This window comes from Panonychus citri, unplaced genomic scaffold (assembly GCF_014898815.1).
Source record: "Panonychus citri isolate SS breed McGregor unplaced genomic scaffold, ASM1489881v1 Contig00141, whole genome shotgun sequence".
Classification (NCBI taxonomy): Eukaryota; Metazoa; Arthropoda; class Arachnida; order Trombidiformes; family Tetranychidae; genus Panonychus; species Panonychus citri.
Genome location: NW_026515546.1, coordinates 2,894,291 through 2,913,556, shown reverse-complemented (window position 1 = coordinate 2,913,556; position 19,266 = coordinate 2,894,291). Strand labels below are relative to the sequence as shown.

Sequence of the window (19,266 nt, the reverse complement as noted above, 5' to 3'; positions counted from 1 at the left end):
ACAAATGACAACTCACATTAGAAAGGAAAAGAAAAGTCAAACATCTGAAGCGCTTCATTTAAATTCCAATTGAATTTCAAATTTTTCTCTTCTCTCTTACTTTAAGCTTTCAATTCTCTTTCTGTCTCAAAAAATTAACATCCTCTTAGTTGGAATCAAATAATTCCAATTACTGACTAATTGCTTAAGATTTAATTATTCTCTCACAGAATAATTTATAATCAGAAATTTTCTGCTCCTAATAAGATTGTTTTCCAACCAACAGATGGAGCTACTGATTAGAGAAAATTTTTCTCAGAAAATTTGTTTTCATTTTATTTGAGTTTTTCTTTGAAATTGATTTTGTGATCATGGATCTTCATGGAAATAGTTTTTTAAATTGTGATAGTTTGATTAATCAAAGATTAAATCAAATAAAAGAATTTAAAGAGAATTCATCGTGGCTCGAGGATGAAGTTAAATGTGATTTAATTTGTGAAACAGTTTCATTTCTGGATGGATCATCATTAAATCATCTTTTCATCCTAACTCCTTTCATCCTTAGATTGATAGATGACCATCAACATGAAAACAAATTGAAAGGATTGAATTGCCTGAATAACATAATCACTCGTTATGGACTTTGTGATCTTGAGTCAGCTAATTTTCATCAATTATTTTGGTCTAATCTAAAAAAATTACTATATAATAATGACGGTGATGTGGTGAAGTCATTGATTCCACTGTTAGTATATTTTATTGAGAAATTTTCTCTTGGCCAAGGTGAAATTGATCAATGTTTCGACCAATTAATAAAAAATCAATTGATTTCAAGTGATAAAACTCTTTTTCTAATCAACATCAATGGCATATTACAATTTATTAAAAAATGGCCAAAAGAATTGGTCAAATTTTCTAAAAAAATTTTAGAAATGACCTTAACTTTGATAGAAGACCAAATCATTTCATCAACCACTTACCAGTTAATTGTTTCATCTATCGAAGTGTTGGAGTTAATCATTTCCCGAAATGGTAAATTAAGTTATTTATATGCTGGTCAAATATTAATAACATTCATCAAATTTAAATTCAATCTAATTGATAAAAAAAACAATTTGGATGGTAATCAAACTAACAATTTAAACATGAAGATTGAATCATGTTTATTGGAGCTGAAAACGAATAATCCAAAACTGTTGGCTTATTATTGTGATCTTCTGAAAAAAAGATCCACATGCGATGATAGCTTGTTGAGGTTGACTTTTGGTAATCTCTTCTGATTTAACAGCGATTGATGAATCCACTGTTTTCATTTGATCATGTTGAAAATCTTGAAGGCTTGATGTTGGTTCTTCTTGATTATTTCCAGGTTGAAAACTTGTCTGTAATTTGTCAATGGGTGAATCAGACACTGATTGTATATCTGGTTTAATATCCATATTTTCACTAATTAAAATTGAAACATAATCAGGAGAATTGGATGTATTCTCTTCTTCAATCGAGCTTGTAGTCCTACTTTGTATGAAGCATCTCCATCGCCATCGTTATTAAATTAGAATAGGAAAAAGATCTTAATCTCTAGATGTTCCTTGAGTAAACGTGAATTCTGTTACCAGGAAAAGAATGGAAAAAGATACAAATGAGTTAATTTCTTATAATGGAGATCATTTTGTTTTTTTCTCTCTCTCACTCACTTACCTTTTCTTTCTCAGCCGCCAACTCATCAAATAGATAATCTCTTTCTGTTTTAAGGTTAAAATTTTCCCCATGGTTACGGCAAAGTTGATCTTCTAGGGAAACTTTCTCCTTATGTGAGGAGAGGATTTTTGATGTGATAAACATAACCAACCAGGTAATTGTTATCATCAATAGAATGACAAAAATTGATGGTGAAAAGTTAACATGATGTAAATAGTCAATCACTGGTTCTGGTAAAAGTGTTGTGAGTAAAGTAATTTGTGAGCGCATTGCGTCAGGATAATTTGTTGATATCGGTGTTTCGGTGAAAGTTGTTTGTGTAAAACTATCAGTTAATGATTCAGATGGACCATTGAAAGTTGATTGTTGGTCAGATGGACTTGCACTGTTGGAAAGTAATGATGATGATTGCATTGGAAGCGCCAAGTTGGAATCAAAATTTTGATTATTAACTGATGATGAGAGATGTAGAGATGAATCTGAATCTGAATCAGGTGATGGTTGTAATGATGATAAAGGTAAGTCTGTTGTCACTGATTCTTGTTGAGGTGGTAAATATAATGATGATGAGGGGGAAAGATAAGATTGTTTCTCTACTTCAGCTGCCATCTGATGTGTCATTTCATCAGAGGGATAATCAGGTTGATTATTGTGTTTATAATCATCATTTGTACCAATAATTGGTGGACGTTGAGGTTGTTGTTGTTGATGCACAGTTTGATGATGATAATTAGGTTGGTTGTATTGATGCACTGGTTCATCTTGATTCGGTAAAGGTTGTTGTTGGTTATAATTTGAAGGTTGTGATGATGCAGGTAATTGTTGTTGTTGTTGTTGAAGTATTGGTGATGGAGTTGATGAAACCTCGTTAATTTTTGGATTCTGAATTTCTGTTTCAACTGTACCATGATGGTGAACTTCATCAGTTGGACTTTCATCCTTGTGACTCTCTTGGATTTTACTTTCTTCCTGATTTGATGGAAAACTGTATTGATCTCTACCAGTATCAATCAAAGGTTAAGGTGTTGATTCAGTTGCTGGTGTAGCTGTTGTTGTTTCACTTGGTTGATTATTAACATTATCAACAAAACCTGTTCCTTTTGCATCAGATGACGATTCAGATTGAGGTGATAAATGAGACTCTCGACCATCAAGATCATCGGTGTTAATTGGATGTAAAGGTAATGAAGACGGAATTGATTCATAGACAATAGAGGGGGAAAGTTCTGGACTCTTTTCGTTGACAATTTCCATTAACTTTGGACATTTCCACACTTGGAGAGAGATTTAAAGCTCCGGCGGATTGTTGATTGGGAGTATTACTTCTGGATGGAATATCAGAAGGTCCAATTCCATTGTTTTGTCCCGAATATCCTACAAATGGTGGTGGTCTCATATCCATACTTGGAGTTGGTGTACTTGACTTTTTGTAATCTCTTCTGATTTAACAGCAATTGATGAATCCACTGTTTTCATTTGATCATGTTGAAAATCTTGAAAGCTTGATGTTGGTTCTTCTTGATTATTTCCAGGTTGAAAACTTGTCTGTAATTTGTCAATGGGTGAATCAGACACTGATTGAATATCTGGTTTAATATCCATATTTTCACTAATTAAAATTGAAACATCATCAGGTGAATTGGATGTAATCTCTTCTACAACCAAGCTTGTAGTACTACTTTGTATAAAAGGATCACCATCATTTGTTTAACTTAATAATAGGCTTCCAAGAATCATCCAAATATGTTAATATTAAATCATCTTCTTTTAAATATTGTTTCACATCTCGAACTAATTTTTTGCAAACTAGGCCTTGCCAGTCATTGAGCTACAAGAAAATTTGCCAAATGAAAAAAAGAAAAAATAGTCAATATGTGAATAAAATAAACAAATCAACCAATAATAATCATACTAATTTTGTATTTAAAACAACCTTAGCAAAATTATATAAAAATTATTTATTGACCGTCAACTGTGGTCTCATATTAAATTAATGTGAATTCCATATAAGTCATAAAAATTTTTTCAAAGATAAAGCCAAATTAAAGAATTTAAAATATCTTTGCATCCTCCGTTTGCATAACTCCGTTTATTTAAAGATAAATGGATGACCATCAACACGGTAACAAATTGAAAGGTTTAAATTGCATGAATAACATAATCACTCGTTATGGACTTTGTGATCTTGAGTCAGCTAATTTTAATCAATTATTTTGGTCTAATCTAAAAAAATTATTATATAATAATGATGGTGATGTGGTAAAATCATTGATTCCACTATTAGTATATTTTATTGAGAAATTTTCTCTCGGTCAAGGTGAAATTGATCAATGTTTCGACCAATTAATAAAAAATCAATTGATTTCTAGAGATAAAACTCTTCTTCTTATTAACATGAGTGGATTGTTACAATTTATTAAAAAATGGCCAAAAGAGTTGATCAAATTTTCTAAAAAAATTTTAGAAATTACATTAACTTTGATAGAAGACCAAATCAATGAAGATACTTACCAGTTAATTGTTTCATCTTTAGAAGTGTTAGAATTATTAATTAATCAAACTGGTAAATTAAGTTTTTTATATGCTGACCAAATATTAATAACATTTATCAAATTTAAATTCAATCTAATTGATAAAAAAAAACAATTTAAATGGTAATCAAACTAACAATTTAAACATGAACATGAATCATATTTAATGGAGCTGAAAACAAATAATCCAAAACTACTGGCTGATTATTGTGATCTTCTGAAAAAGATCAACAAGCAAAGATACAAATTTCGTGATAGAATTTCTGACGAATAATCAAAATCATGTATAAAAACAATCGGATGAAATATCAGAAGGTCAAATTCCATTGTTTTGCCCCGAATATCCTACAAATGGTGGTGGTCTCATATCCATACTTGGTGTACTTGATTGTAGAGAGACTTCGTCTTCTTCATATTCATCAACTGGAAATGTTGTTCCATCAACTTCGGTGGTTAATCTGGTTGGATCAGAAGCAATAGATGGAATTGTTGGTACAATATCGGTATTAGCTTGTTGAGGTTGATTTTTTGTAATCTCTTATGATTTAACAGCGATTGCAGAATCCACTGTGCTCATTTGAAAACAGTACTGGAAATGTTGTATTATGTCTCTTATTAGTACAAAAGTCTGAGGAACGCACTTGACACTATTATCTATTATCTTTTAACTTCTATCTTCTCTTCACCAATCTTGCCTCCCTGTTCTTGTAGCTGGTTATTTAACTTATTAATTGCTCCACCAACACACTCACTTACACACCAACTAGTTAATTAAATTGATTCACCTTCATAATCAACACAATAAACAGTTGAATCATCATTTACCTTGCGGGTGTATCTTCAACATTGACAATTTGATTATCCCCAATTAATTAACACACACAAAACTAATTACAATCAACTTTTGATAGTGTCTAATTAGTTAGAAAAAAAGCAAACCAATCCAACCAATTAAATCTTAATAAGCACAATTAAAAAAAAGTGAATCCAAATGAATTAAAATTACTTTTGTTGAAGGGAAAAAAGAAACTATAATTAATACAATTTCCTTTTTCAAACAATTAATCCAAACAAATGAACTAAAATTAATGAAACTAAATAAAACTAACAATTAACAAAGAGAGATATAGTAATACAATTAGTTAACTAATTGTGATAATTAACTAATTGTCAAAATGAGAAGATGAGGAGAAGAAAAAAATTTTCTAACCCAATAAAATGTTGAAGAAAACTTTTTTCTAACTTGACAATTAATTCAATTTGATGATCACTAATCATCTTGATCATCATTTATCAACAATAGATGAAGATGATAATCTCTAATCATCCTCATCATCATGATAGCTCAAAGAAAAGATATCGAGATCTTGTTAGAAAAAAAAGGTTAGAACTTTTTTTTCATCGATTTCGAAAGTAACAACTTTTTTTGTGTTCGCAATTCAATTGAAATTGTAACAAAACTTTAATAGTTAATGATTACCGATGATGATCACCCACAAGTATCACAAGTTAATTTAATTGCTACACACCGAGAGTGTGTAATTGTTATAGTCACGATAATTGCCACTTAACAATATAAATAACAATTGGTAACAATCAATAAGAAGAATGAATCAAAATCAAGAGAAAAGAGATAAAAAAAATCCATTGAGAGAAAATTTTGCTTCTATAATATTAACAATCGATGAACAATTTAGTTAACAATTTACTAACTAATGATGTTAACTAATTTTACCTTTGGAAATATATCCAACATTTATGATAACAATTTAGATTGACAATCAACAGTTTTTATTATTAAATCTAATGATGATTAACTCTCACTCTCATAATCATCATATGTAATATAATAGTTAACTGGTTAATCTGATTAAATAACTAACAATTTACTAATACAACGTTACCAATTAAAATTAAATTAATCCCTTCTAATAGGATGATAATCAAATATGAATAGTTTGATTGATGATTAAATCAAAATGTAACTCATTAAGTTAATGATAATCATTGATAGACTAATAATACAACAACAACAACAAGTATCATCCTCATTACTGATTAATTGATTGTAATCATTAATCAGATGATGATTAACCAAGCCAATTAGTTGATTGTTGATGAAAGCCTAGAGAGAGGGAAATAAAGTTTTCATTAAGTTAATCACAGTTGTAGGAGAAACTAAATTATAACTAAATCATTGATAACAATTAACCTGCAACATGATGAGAGGCAACCGCTGAGATACAATTTCAATTGATTATATATCAGAATCTTTAATCATTACCAAACCATTGATAATATTAATGATTAAAACCCTTAATCAATGATAACACATTAAATAATAACAATCTAATTGTTAATCCACTTTCAGGGATTTTCATAAATTTGATTAACATAATTAACCTAATAATGGTAAATATAATGATAGGAACATATTTTTTCATGTTAAATTGATTGTCGTTTGATATTTGATCATTGATTAACATACACTCACACATGGACACACTCATAATAATAGTTAATCATTATACATTATTACCATGATTAAGTGTTGATATTACTTTTATGTATATATTGTAAAGATAACAATCAACCCACCAAATTGTTATAATCATAACAATAATACAGATAAAAAATAACCTTAATACTAAATGATGATTATAATCCAGTTGGATTGAAACTTAAATTGTTTGAGTCTCAACAGTAACAATCAAACGTAAGTCTCAAATTTCAAGACTAATCCATTATAATACAATAATATATATTATATTGTGTTGTTTGTATCCAATCACAGGGACAATCAAACAATCAGATAGACACACACTGATCAGATGATCAGATGATAATTCAAGCAATTTACAATCTACAATCACAATCAAAACTATTGACAATTAGCTTGATCAAAATCTTTCCAACCCCAAGAAAAAAAAAACGTTGAAACGTTTTACCTTTTACTCTTACAATAGCCACGGGACAATATCTAATAAGTTACAATATTTATCATCATAATCATAATCATAATCATAACTAATAATAACAACATATGATAACCACAAAGGTAACAATTTATAAATTGCTACAATAACAATTTAAGTTTCTTTTCAGTTTTTAGTTGAAGGTAAAAAGAAGACGAGGAAGAAAAAAAATTTGGAAATCAAATACAATCTTTCCCTATGGATCATCTATATATTTATATGCTCATTTTGAGGACTCCTAGTGTGAAGATATTCAATACAGCAACAACATCATCTTCATCATCAAAATGATTGTAACAATGTCTTCATCCTTATCATCCTTATCCTCATCATCTTCAGGTCTTAGTACAAGGCAATCAGTAAGGAGTCACCACCACCAACACCACAATTGAAATAAACAGTCACACAAATTGTCCTAATATATTTAACAATGAAGAAGATGAAGAAGATGAAGAAGATGATGAGGAAGATGACCTAACTTCCCAATCTAACCTATGGTCTCTTATTACCAAAGGGATTATCAGAATCAAGTAAGAAAAATAGTGAAAAATGATGATGATAATCATACATAATACAAACATCTTATAATGATTATCATCATTATAATGTCCAAATTTGTGGACTGTCAAAGTTACTTTTCAAATTATTTACAAATAACAATCATCGATAACTATTAGAATAGAGTTCGAGAGTTTCCTTTTCTTCCTTCTTCATCTTTTTCGAACTGTTCAATGTTCAGAATAAGTAACAACAACAGAAGAAAAAAGTTCTAATACACTCTGAGTGTATTAGTAATAGAAAAACTTAGTTGGTCAACATTGGAAATTGTTATAAAACTAATAATATATTTATATTGAATCTAAACAGGATAAGACAGCTTATCATTATTGTGTGTTGGTTAAAAAGTAAATACAATCAACAATCAAATTGAATTGACGATTAACTATTTGATTGTCACCAGAGGAAGAAAAAAGTTTTCTTCTACTTTATCTTAATCATCACAATTACATTTATTACTATTTAAGGATATTATCCGATTTAAAGTTACATTTTCCGGTCAAAATTAATAACAAATTGTGATAACAATTGATAATCAATTGATATCTAATCATCATTATCAACAATTTAAGTATCTTTGAGTGGTTTCGGATTATATTGTTGATTGTTACAAGTTTTATTTAGTTAGTGATTAAGTTGGATGATGATGATTATTATTAAGGTGATGGTGGGAGTGAATGACAATGAATATTATTATTATTATGATCATCTGATTGTTACCATTAAATTGATTGTTAGTCAAACGGGAATCAACGGAAACGGAAAAAGGATATTCATTTATTAGATTTTTCTCTCTCCTTGATTTTTTTTCCTACTCTGGTTACATTTGATATCGATGTGATTTAAATTGTTACCTTTTCTACTTTGATTGTTCAACAGATAATTGACCATTTTGTTAGATTAGGGATTAGATTAATCATCTATATATATACCTATTTGTAATTAAATTGCTTTCAGCCTTTTGTGATTAATCAGTTAATCATTAATAATGTTAATAGTAAATATAATATAATCATTTCATCAAGAATCTAATTGTTGTTATTATTATATTACTTTTAGATTGTTGTTGATATAGTTGATTAATTTGATTGCCAATAGCCATTTACTTATCAATGTCATCCTAAACATCATCATTGGCACCATTTAAACTGCTTGAAATTAAATCATATAATAATAGCAATTGATTGTAACCGCCTCAAGTTATAATCAAATTGTTCATTCAATTAAATTTAGTTTATCTTTGATTAGATTTTATCATGAAACAATTAGTATTTATTATGAGGTTAAACTGATTACCCATAGTAGTTAATTAATAATATAAAATCAAAACCTTTAGTTTACCTTGTTGATCAAATTCAATTTACTCGCTGATTAAATTGTTGAAGGAGTAATAACAGTTTCTAAAAAATCAATTCAATCAGCAATAGCAATTAATAACAAAGGTAAATAACAAATGATTCCTGATCTATTTTATATTACAAAACGAGAGTTTATAATCTGTCTATAATTGTTGATAATCATCAGTGATTAAAATTGATAAGCTTCATTTTATATATATTGAATTACCTGAGGGGATTTGATAAACAACTGAAGTGTCAATAGTAGCATTGAATGTTATATTTACTGAATGATAGAGAAAGTAAAGAGAAAGTGAAATGATTTAATTTAATTGACATTTGGTTTGAACTTGATTAAAGTTAAATAACGTAACTGTAATCACCCAACAATCAATTTATTGAAAGAGAGATAGAAATAAATTGTCACTCTAATCATCGGAAAAGTAAGAGAATCAAATAATATATAAAGAAAAGATACAACTTATTTAATCTTTATAGATATTATATTTATCCAGGTAGAAAGTAAATGTTACCTTATATTAGAAAAAGCTAAGAAAATTTAGAAAAAAGAGATGTTCTAAATTCGAATTTTTCGAAGTTTGAGAACTTTGTTTTTCTTTATTTCAATCCTTTAGATAAACATTGATTTTATTTAACCTAATATGATATAATATGTAATACACTTGATCTTCAAAAAATCTCGTATTAAATTGAATCCACAAAGTCTTCAGGTAAAAAGTGGTAGAGAAATGCTATGAAGAGATGACAGTTTCCAAAGAATAAGGTGAAAATCTATTTGATCATTTGTAGCTAACTTTTATTGACACTATTTTCGGTATTTGATATTTTTATATTTATAATCCGAACCATCACACCTCCATTTCAATAAATTTATCTCTAAACTACACCATGAGAATATATTGAAAATTTAATAAATTAAAATGCATGTTCATGTGATATATATTGGAAAATAAATTTGTTTGGAAATTATGAAATAGCATCGACTTAAGAATTGATGGCGATGTTGAAAAATTAATTTTATTCTGAATTAATATCGTTTAAATTGAATAATCATGTAGAATCAAATTAACAATTTTAAATCAAGAAATTCATTTCAAGTCTAATTAATTATTAAATTCGAAACTTCCAGTTCTTTAATTATTAGATATATTTGATTCATGATCGCTGATATTTAAATTAAATTTTCGTTTTTTTTTTGCAGACTGAGAAAGAACTTTGATCTTTCGTTGTAGAACTCGGTAGTTTTGACATCAAATCTTTACAAAAATAACAAATGTATAAATAAATTTGATATTATTTATAAATGATATATTAGAAAAACAAAATTTTTTAAACAGATACATCGTGTAAAATTGCGATGAATATTATCGTCGTCAAAATTATCTTCATCTTTATATGATAATTGAGGTGATGGACAAGTTGTAGATTACCATGATGTTGAAGTTGATATGATGATTTAGATTGAAACTTGTTAAGTTAATTGCTTTGGTCAATTGATTGTTTTCACCAATCGATGTTGGTGATGATGTTGTTGTTGTTGTTGTTGTTACAATTGATGATGAACTTTTCATTAATCCAAAAGATAAACTAGCCTTAGAATGACCATTGGATAGTCATCGGAACCAACTCCAACTCCAACACCTACACCTTGACCATTATCGTTGACCACAAGTAAGACACCTCCTTTTCTGTCCTTTTGTGTCTGCAGTACCTTCATCATCCGTAAAGATGATGAAGGAGACGGTTTGAAACCAGGTAGTGATGATAGTAATACTGAGGGTGTTGAAGTGGCTGATGGAGATGAAGAGATCTGTGAGGTTGTTGTTGTTGTTGGTGAAGATGAGGCTGAAGATGATGAGCTTGAAGGTGGTATTACTTTGGTTTTATTAGTCGGAGTTAATAACAATGATGATGCTTGAGGTGTTGACGATGTAGTTGTAGTTGAAGATATTGTTGGTGTTGCTGTGGCTGCTGCTGCTGCCAACACGATTCGAGAGGATATTGTGGAGATTGATTATTAGATGAAGAAAGTGGATGATGGTGATGAGGATGATGATGGGCAGGATGATGAGGATAAGTGAAAATGATAAGGTGTTAAGCCTATTGTACTAAGCCATAATATTAGCCAGTGAGTTTGGTAACAGTTTAGACCTGATGATGAGGTAGGTTAATGGTAGTCATTTAATCTTATTTGGTGAAACAAATGAATCAATTAATTGTGGATGATTATTGGAATTATGATTTTATTATTGATCAATATACCACTATCGTTACTAATCGCTTAATTAGTTTTTGTCTCTGAAACAATTAAGATGTGGTTAAAGAATCAACAATTGAAATAGAAAATCAAGATTTGAACAATTAACTTGTAGAATAAATCAATTTACTAATTACGAACTCCATAATTAACGTTAACGAATTAATTAACGAAGTAAACGAGTTCACTTTTATTTTTCTTACTAACAAAATTTAGTGGCAGCTTGAGAGGTTATTTTAAATAACCTGAACTATTAATAACAGAAAAATTGAGTCATTGGTGCTGCTTAAATGAGTTTGATTGTTAAAGGTAAACAATATGTTCGAGTTATTGATAAGACCAAAGAGCCAGTTAGTTGTGAATGATTAAGGTCAGAAGATGATGGATCCAACTTTTTCTGCCATCGCTATTTAGCTCAACGATTTTGAAACCAAACCTTTTTACCGAAATAAGAATCGATTGAAATTTAACTTTTCTTTAATATTAGTTCAAACAAATGATTGATTATCGACTTACCTGAACTCTGGCCTCTGATAGACTGACATTACAGGCCAATTCTTCACGAGTAAAAACATCAGGATATTGCGACTTTTCAAATGCTCTTTCGAGTTCGTAAAGTTGATAAGTTGTAAAAGTTGTCCGGGTCCGTCGGTGTTTCGATTTTGGTCCAGAAAGTTCATTATGGTTCACGTTTGTGTTACCCGAAGGATAACCAGAGTTCGAGTCCATAGATGCACAAGTATCGTCGTCATCATCATCGATTTCGTCTAATGATTGTCGACTTACCTAAACTCTGGTCTCCGATAAACTGATCTTACAGCCCAATCCTCTTCAAGTAAAAACATCATGATACTAAGACTTACCAAATCCTCTTGAGTTGAAAAATCGTAAAGTTGATAAGTTTCAAAAGTTGTTCGGGTTCTTTGGTGTTTAGATTTTTGTCCAGACATGATAAGGCTGATGCAGAAGTAGAAGATGATAGTGAAGAGGAAGATGATGAAGACGATGATGGTTATGATAGAGAAAAAACTAGAACTACTAAAAAGGGTACAATTTAAAGAAATCAAAAAGGAAAGTGAAAGAATCAGCTTTTGGCATGAAATTGAATTGCAAGTGTTGATAGTGATCCAGGTGAGTTGATGATAAAATGATGATAATGATGAGGATGATGATGAATAAATAAACTGCAAAGAAAACTATTGAACCTCCAGAACCAACTCCAATGCCTATATTTTGACGATTGACATTAAATGATATATTTAACCTTCATTATTGTTGTAATGTGTTATATTAATATATTCTAACTTTGAATGTACTGAAATAAAATGAATCAATGGGAATTATTATATTGATTTGAATAAAGTGCTTTTATTTCATTTGGTTTTAAAATTGTTTTAATCACGATATTCGATGCTAGTGTTTTCGTTTCAGTACTAACTATAGCGAGTTATTCTCCTTACTGAGTGATTTTCATAACCATAATATACCTTTTTATGACCAACTATTGCTGTGAAATAACAATGTTTGAGTTTGGTTTCGAAATCATTTAAAGGATGGAAAAGGGTTTGACGGTTTGTTGCTTTGTTGAATTCTTCGCTGTATAGCACGATAATTTTGAAACCAAATCTAATAATTAATTATTATTAATTTAAAAAACCCAGATTAATACAAATTATTTATTTAAATAACTATAGCAAAATTTTACTTACTCTTACACTGTTTTCTTGAACGCCAATTTCAGCCGCTAAAGATTCTCTAGTAGCCAGATCTGGATAATTCGAATTGTTGAAAGAGCTCTTGAGGACTTCAATCTGATCATCTCGAAAAACAACTCTTGTTTGTTTCTTATTATTAAGTATTAAAGCTAAAAATATTTTCAAATCAGTAAAAAATTGAAAAATGCAAACAAATTAATATTTTTGAACAATTTGTCAATTATTGATAGCTTTTTAAATTTAATTGTTTTTCTGTTTTTCAGTGTTATATTCATTGTCTACTTACATTTACCTTGTTCATCTTGATGTGTTGTGTAGTCGCAATTTGCACTATCATTAACTTGGCTTTCATTTTTTAGCATTTCGGTCACAATAAATCTTAACTATTCACAAACTTCAAAATTTAAAATTGATTTAATTTTTCACTAGTCATGTTGCTTAAAACTTTCAATTTCTGGTTTAATATTAGTAATAAAATTTTCAGCAATGAAATTTACTTACTTTTGGTCTATCCCTTTCTGATTAATTTACGTCTAAAAGTCTGTAAATAAAATTCCAATTGACTGCACTATGTTTTTCACTTATTTCACTGAAATAATTATAATTATATAAAAGTTAACAAATCTTTCATATAAACTTTACCTGAGTTGTAGTTTTGTCCACAGCTTTAAATTTTGTGAGTAAAAATTTTTGTTCAAATTTACTTAGTTTCACATTATTGTAAAAATGATTGACTAGAGAATTTAATAATAATTTTTAATTGCTTTTATGAATTGAGGATATTTAATTGATTATATTGTGTAATTTTGATAAAATCAAACAACTCTTACTTTATTATTACATGATTCTGGATTTTCTTTAATTTTTTTGGATGAAATCTCTAAATGGTTATCATCTATTGTTTTTAAAACCATCTGAGTATTATCATTAACTTCTATTGAATTGGTTTGTGTTGATTCTTCGCCTAGTGAAAGATTCAATGGATTACCTGACAGAGTTGATGATGAAGGAGAGGAGCCAGATAAGTTTTGAGTATTTTTAGTAACATTGTTTAGGAAAAGTAAAGGTCCAGGATGTGATGTAAGGGAATGGTGGTGAAGAGGGTGATGTGGTGTTGTGAATTGAAATAGTGGGTTAACATAATGATGTAGTGCAGCAGCTAAAGTTGCTGTTGAATTGGATGTAGAAGATGTAACATTTGATGAGGATGATAAATGAGGTAGTTTAATTGCTATGGATGATGCTGATGATCCTGATGACGAAGGTGATGGTGTAGAAGAGGCTGCAGAAGTTAACAAGTAACTTGGATAAGGATTAGATGATGAAGGAGACGGTTTAAAACCAGGTAGTGATGATAATAATACAGACGGTGTTGTAGTAGTTGATGGAGATGAAGAGATCGGTGAGGTTGTTGTTGTTGTTGGTGAAGATGAAGATGATGAGCTTGAAGGTGATATTACTTTCGCTTTAGTTGCAGTTAATAACAATGATGATGCTTGAGGTGTTGACGATGTGGTTGTAGTTGAAGATATTGTTGTTGGTGTTGCTGTGGCTGCTGCTGCTGCTAACCACGATTCAAGAGGATATTGTATGGGGATTGATTGATGGAGTGAAGAAAGTGGATGATGGTGATGAGGATGATGATGGGCAGGATGATGAGGATAAGGGTGAAAATGATAAGGTGTTAAGCCTATTGTACTAGAGCCATTAATATTAGCCAGTGAGTTTGGTAACGAGTTTGGACCTGATGATGAGGTAGGATTAATTGGTAGTCCATTTAATCGAGTATTTGGTGAAACAAATGAATCAGTTAATTGTGGATGATTAAAACCCGATGATGATTGACTTTCCATCTTTTCCTGTCGTCTCCATTTAGCTCGACGATTTTGAAACCAAACCTATTTAAAGCAATAAGAGGCAACAAACATTAAATTGATTAAATGATCGTTAATTACTGGAAGTGGTTAATTGTTGATAGCATAACTCAAATTTATAAAATTACCAATAAAATAGGATAAAGACAAAGAAACAATTAAATTTAATGGTTCATTGATTTTCCCAAGAACAATTTAATGTACTTGGCTATATAACAATTAGATAATCATTAAACAATTATGATTAAACTTGTTTGATCATTAGGTTGATCAAATAAAAGTTAAAAATTAATACAAAATGTTAATAGGAATAAATTAATTATCATTCAGGGAATTGATCAATATTTTATTGTTGCTAATCGCTTAATGATTAATGATTAATGTCTAATGATAACAATGTAAGTTTTTGTACCTGAAACAGTTAAGATGTATGATTAAAGAATCAACAATTGTAACGGAAAATTAAGATTTAAACAATTAACTTGAAGGATAAATCAATTTACTAATGAAGAACTGGATATAAAAGTAAACATGTTGACTTTAATTTGATTTTATAGACAAAATTGAATGAGAGCTTGAAAGGTAAATCGTAACTAACCTGAACACGAGCCTCAGATAAATTGACCTTACAGGCCAATTCTTCACGAGTAAAAACATCAGGATATTGCGACTTTTCAAATGCTCTTTCGAGTTCGTAAAGTTGATAAGTTGTAAAAGTTGTACGGGTCCGTCGGTGTTTCGATTTTGGTCCAGAAAGTTCATTATGGTTCACGTTTGTGTTACCCGAAGGGTAACCAGAGTTCGAGTCCATAGATGCACAAGTATCGTCGTCATCATCATCGATTTCGTCTAATCGACCGTTATTATCTTCATCGTCATTGTGATGAATATTATCCTCCTCAAAATTATCTTCATCTTTATATGATAATTGAGGTGATGGACAAGGAGAGTAGCCATTAACATGATGACGAAGTGGATGATGATGATTAGGATTGAAACTTGTTGAGTTAATTGCTTTTGTCAATTGATTGTTTTCACCAATCGATGTTGGTGATGATGAAGATGTTGTTGTTGTTGTTACAATTGATGATGAACTTTTCATTAATCCAAAAGATAAACTAGCCTTAGAATGACCATTGGATAGTCCACCAGATCCAACTCCAACTCCGACACTTTGACCATTACCGTTGACCACAAGCAAGACACCTCCTTTTCTGTCGAGCTCATTGTTACTTCCGGAATTATTAAATCCAAAAGTGAAAGACGATGAGGCTACTGCAGAAGTAGAAGATGATAGTGAAGAGGAAGATGATGAAGACGATGATGGTGATGATAGAGAAAAAGGTAGAACTGCTAAAAGAGCCACAATTTAAAGAAATCAGATAGGAAAGTGAATGAATTAGATATTGGCATAAAATTGAATTGAAAGTATTGGGAGTGATCCAGGTAAGTTGATGATAAAATGATGATAATGATGAGGATGATGATGAATAAATAAACTGTAAAGAAAACTATTGACAAAATGTTTCCATTTATTGTTAACCAACAACAATCAAAGACTTAAATTGTAACCAGTTAATTGTTATTGTTGTTATTATGTTCATACTACTTCAATATATCAACAAGTTTATAATCTATTAGTTTTTTTACTATTATTTATTATTATCCATCACCATAGGTAACAATATATTTCCTATGGTTGATTTACTTTAAAGTTAAGTGTTTATTGTTAATCATAATCATCGTGTTTACAATTTATCATCACCATTACAATTACAATCACAATCACCATCACCATCATTATCATCATTATTATGATTATCATCATCATAATCATGATTAACATTATCACATCTCAATCTGTCCACTTACGTTTAAATACAATTTCAATATTCATTTTATTTATCATAATCATTGATTGTTAATCTGTTCACTATTATCAACTATTAACTAGCAACAATTTAAACTCTTTAATTGTTCAACCATTTTATTCAGTTAACATTATTATTTTCCTTTCGCTTCTGATTACCGTTGATTGAGCAAATTTGATTGGATTGAGATTATAATTAAGGTGACAATTTTATTTACATCAACAATTAAAGTAAATTGTTGTAGTAGTTGAAGTTGTAGTAGATTAAGTTAGTTGATTAGTTTTAGTTTAGTTGTTGAATAGTTTAAACCGAGACATTGGATTATCTTGTTATCTTGTCAAGGAATCGATTCCTTTGTTAATCTTAATTGTTACACTTTCAACAAAAAAGTTTATCAACTTGATTGTAAGCAAATAGTAATTAAGCTAATTCCTTGTATAATCTCACCAATATCTAATTACGAGACAATTAATCAAACTCATAGATGATTGGATGAATATGGACAGTGAATAGTTAATCAAATGGGATATTAGATTGTGAGGATTTAGATTAATGAAGTTATATAGAAATCAACAATTAACTTACTTTTATCCTTTTTATTTGATTGCTGTTTAATTGTTGCCGTTGAATTAATTGTATCGATGTGTTGAATTCCAAGTATAGCATCAATACTGTGTCTCTTCATTGTGATTCACTAATTTAATTGATTGTTGGTTTAATAACAAGATAATAGGATAACAATCGAGAAATAGAAGTGGAAAGAAAATGAATCGAAAATTTTTTTTTCGAATCTAAAATGAAACTTTTTCTCTTTTCACAGTTATGTTAACATCTCATTGAATGATAATGATGAAGATGATGATCGATATTTTTTGTCATCTCTCTCTCCTAATTCTGTCTATGTGAGATGATGATAAAGAAGACGAATGAAGATAAACACTAGGTGTCACTGGAAGAGAAACTAAATTAACATAAAACGATTCTATTGGTTGGTCGATCTCGAATCGACTCAGAACTTTGATCTAATTTGTTCTAATTTTTTTCTCTTCTCTATTTTTCTTCTATTTTCACCTTTTCTCTTTCTTTTCTTTCTTCTTCTTCTTCTTCTTCTTCTTAATCCTCATCCTCATCCTCTCATCATCATCTCAATTAGTTTTACAAGATGAGTTAATTTGAATTGTTGATCAATAATCAAAGACAAACATTAGCATTTGATTAGATTGATTTTACTAATCAACTTGTCCAGTGAATGATAAACAAATTAATTAGTTGATTAGTTGATTATCTCCATTGATTATTGATTGTTAACATGATGATGAACAAAAAATGAAGGTGATTGAAAAGGTTGATTAACTTAATTGAGTTTTGGAACCAGAAAATTTTACTTAATTGGATTTAATTTAATCAATTACAATCACAATCACAATTAGTTAACCTTTTTTATTACTGTTTACCTTTCAACAACAATTAACTTTTGTTAATTGTTAGTGAGGAAAAAATTTCCTCTTTTCAAATGATTACAATTAATATGATTTCCTATTATTATTAATTGTGTGTTAAAATTGTTTTCAAACAATTAATCACAAAGTTAATCGTCACCTTTAATTACCACAGAAATTACAATCTAATATTAAGTTAATTAAAAAAAAAGTTTGTTCAGAAAATTAATTAAATTAAACAGTAAACAAAATGATTACTTTTAATCATCAGACAAAAATAGTCTCAGTCAAATTAACAATTAACTTAATTGTTTTGTATGGTTAATAACTTTGATGAGTTAATTTGATTGTAACTGTTAATCAAAAATAACAAACAATCACAATCAATTAACAAACATTGTTACTAAGCTTAATTGCTGATTTAAATTAAGGTTCACTGATTATCTGATTGATTGATTGATTGGATGATTGTATTGATAATCAATGTTAATTCAGTTGTAATAATCAACTAAACACTTGATACAAATAACAAGTTAAATTAATTCACACAAATTGAATCAATCAACAATTAATTTGGTTCATTGATTTTCACAAAGATAAGTAATTAAAATAACATATTACAATTGATACTAAACACAATTAAAACTTATTTATAATTATATGCATATAATCATTAACCATAACAATTAGCTAATCACTTACAATTTGATAATAATATTAAAATAACAATTAGTTTCCCATAACAATCAATAATTATCATTGATCAATATAATGATAAACTTTTCATTAGCAATTGATTTAAAAGTAAATTTATACTTTAATTGCAACAATTTATCAGATCAATGATAGTTTACAATTAAATGACTCATAATCAAATCAAATCACTTGTATTGCCAATTTAAATACAAGTTGACACTCACTTATATTATCATCTTATCATATATATATTAAATTGCCCTCAGGGTATAAACAGATCATAATCATGAATGAGTTAATTAAAAAACAGTAACA

At 29.1% G+C, this 19,266-nt stretch overlaps 4 protein-coding genes across 5 annotated transcripts; 1 reads left to right on the top strand and 3 right to left on the bottom strand.

Moving 5' to 3' along the window:
- The first annotated feature begins 307 nt into the window (after positions 1 to 307).
- LOC128395072 (uncharacterized) lies at positions 308 to 1,449 on the top strand. The gene has a single exon (XM_053355453.1). It carries the CDS (start codon positions 351 to 353, stop codon positions 1,257 to 1,259), a length of 909 nt encoding a protein of 302 aa, XP_053211428.1. The 5' UTR covers positions 308 to 350; the 3' UTR covers positions 1,260 to 1,449.
- On the bottom strand, positions 1,332 to 3,671 carry LOC128395073 (uncharacterized). Its single transcript, XM_053355454.1, has 2 exons — positions 1,678 to 3,671; positions 1,332 to 1,585 (listed from the first exon to the last, which is right to left on the bottom strand). Exons 1-2 carry the CDS (start codon positions 2,296 to 2,298, stop codon positions 1,532 to 1,534), a joined length of 675 nt encoding a protein of 224 aa, XP_053211429.1. The 5' UTR covers positions 2,299 to 3,671; the 3' UTR covers positions 1,332 to 1,531.
- A 6,998-nt stretch (positions 3,672 to 10,669) lies between these two features.
- On the bottom strand, positions 10,670 to 12,085 carry LOC128395085 (retinal homeobox protein Rx-A-like). The gene is made up of 2 exons (XM_053355480.1): positions 11,873 to 12,085; positions 10,670 to 11,101 (listed from the first exon to the last, which is right to left on the bottom strand). The coding sequence occupies exons 1-2, from the start codon at positions 12,083 to 12,085 to the stop codon at positions 10,670 to 10,672; spliced, it is 645 nt and encodes a 214-aa protein (XP_053211455.1).
- Positions 12,086 to 12,619: 534 nt separating this feature from the next.
- On the bottom strand, positions 12,620 to 18,125 carry LOC128395392 (retinal homeobox protein Rx-like). Of its 2 annotated transcripts, none has more exons than XM_053355814.1 (6): positions 17,402 to 18,125; positions 15,544 to 16,295; positions 13,573 to 14,969; positions 13,358 to 13,465; positions 13,066 to 13,220; positions 12,620 to 12,982 (listed from the first exon to the last, which is right to left on the bottom strand). In XM_053355814.1, exons 1-3 carry the CDS (start codon positions 17,499 to 17,501, stop codon positions 13,887 to 13,889), a joined length of 1,935 nt encoding a protein of 644 aa, XP_053211789.1. In that variant the 5' UTR covers positions 17,502 to 18,125; the 3' UTR covers positions 12,620 to 12,982; positions 13,066 to 13,220; positions 13,358 to 13,465; positions 13,573 to 13,886. The 2 variants fall into 2 exon arrangements, with proteins under 2 accessions (XP_053211789.1, XP_053211788.1); XM_053355813.1 differs by having other exon boundaries at positions 15,544 to 16,298; positions 17,402 to 18,124.
- Positions 18,126 to 19,266: the final 1,141 nt, after the last annotated feature.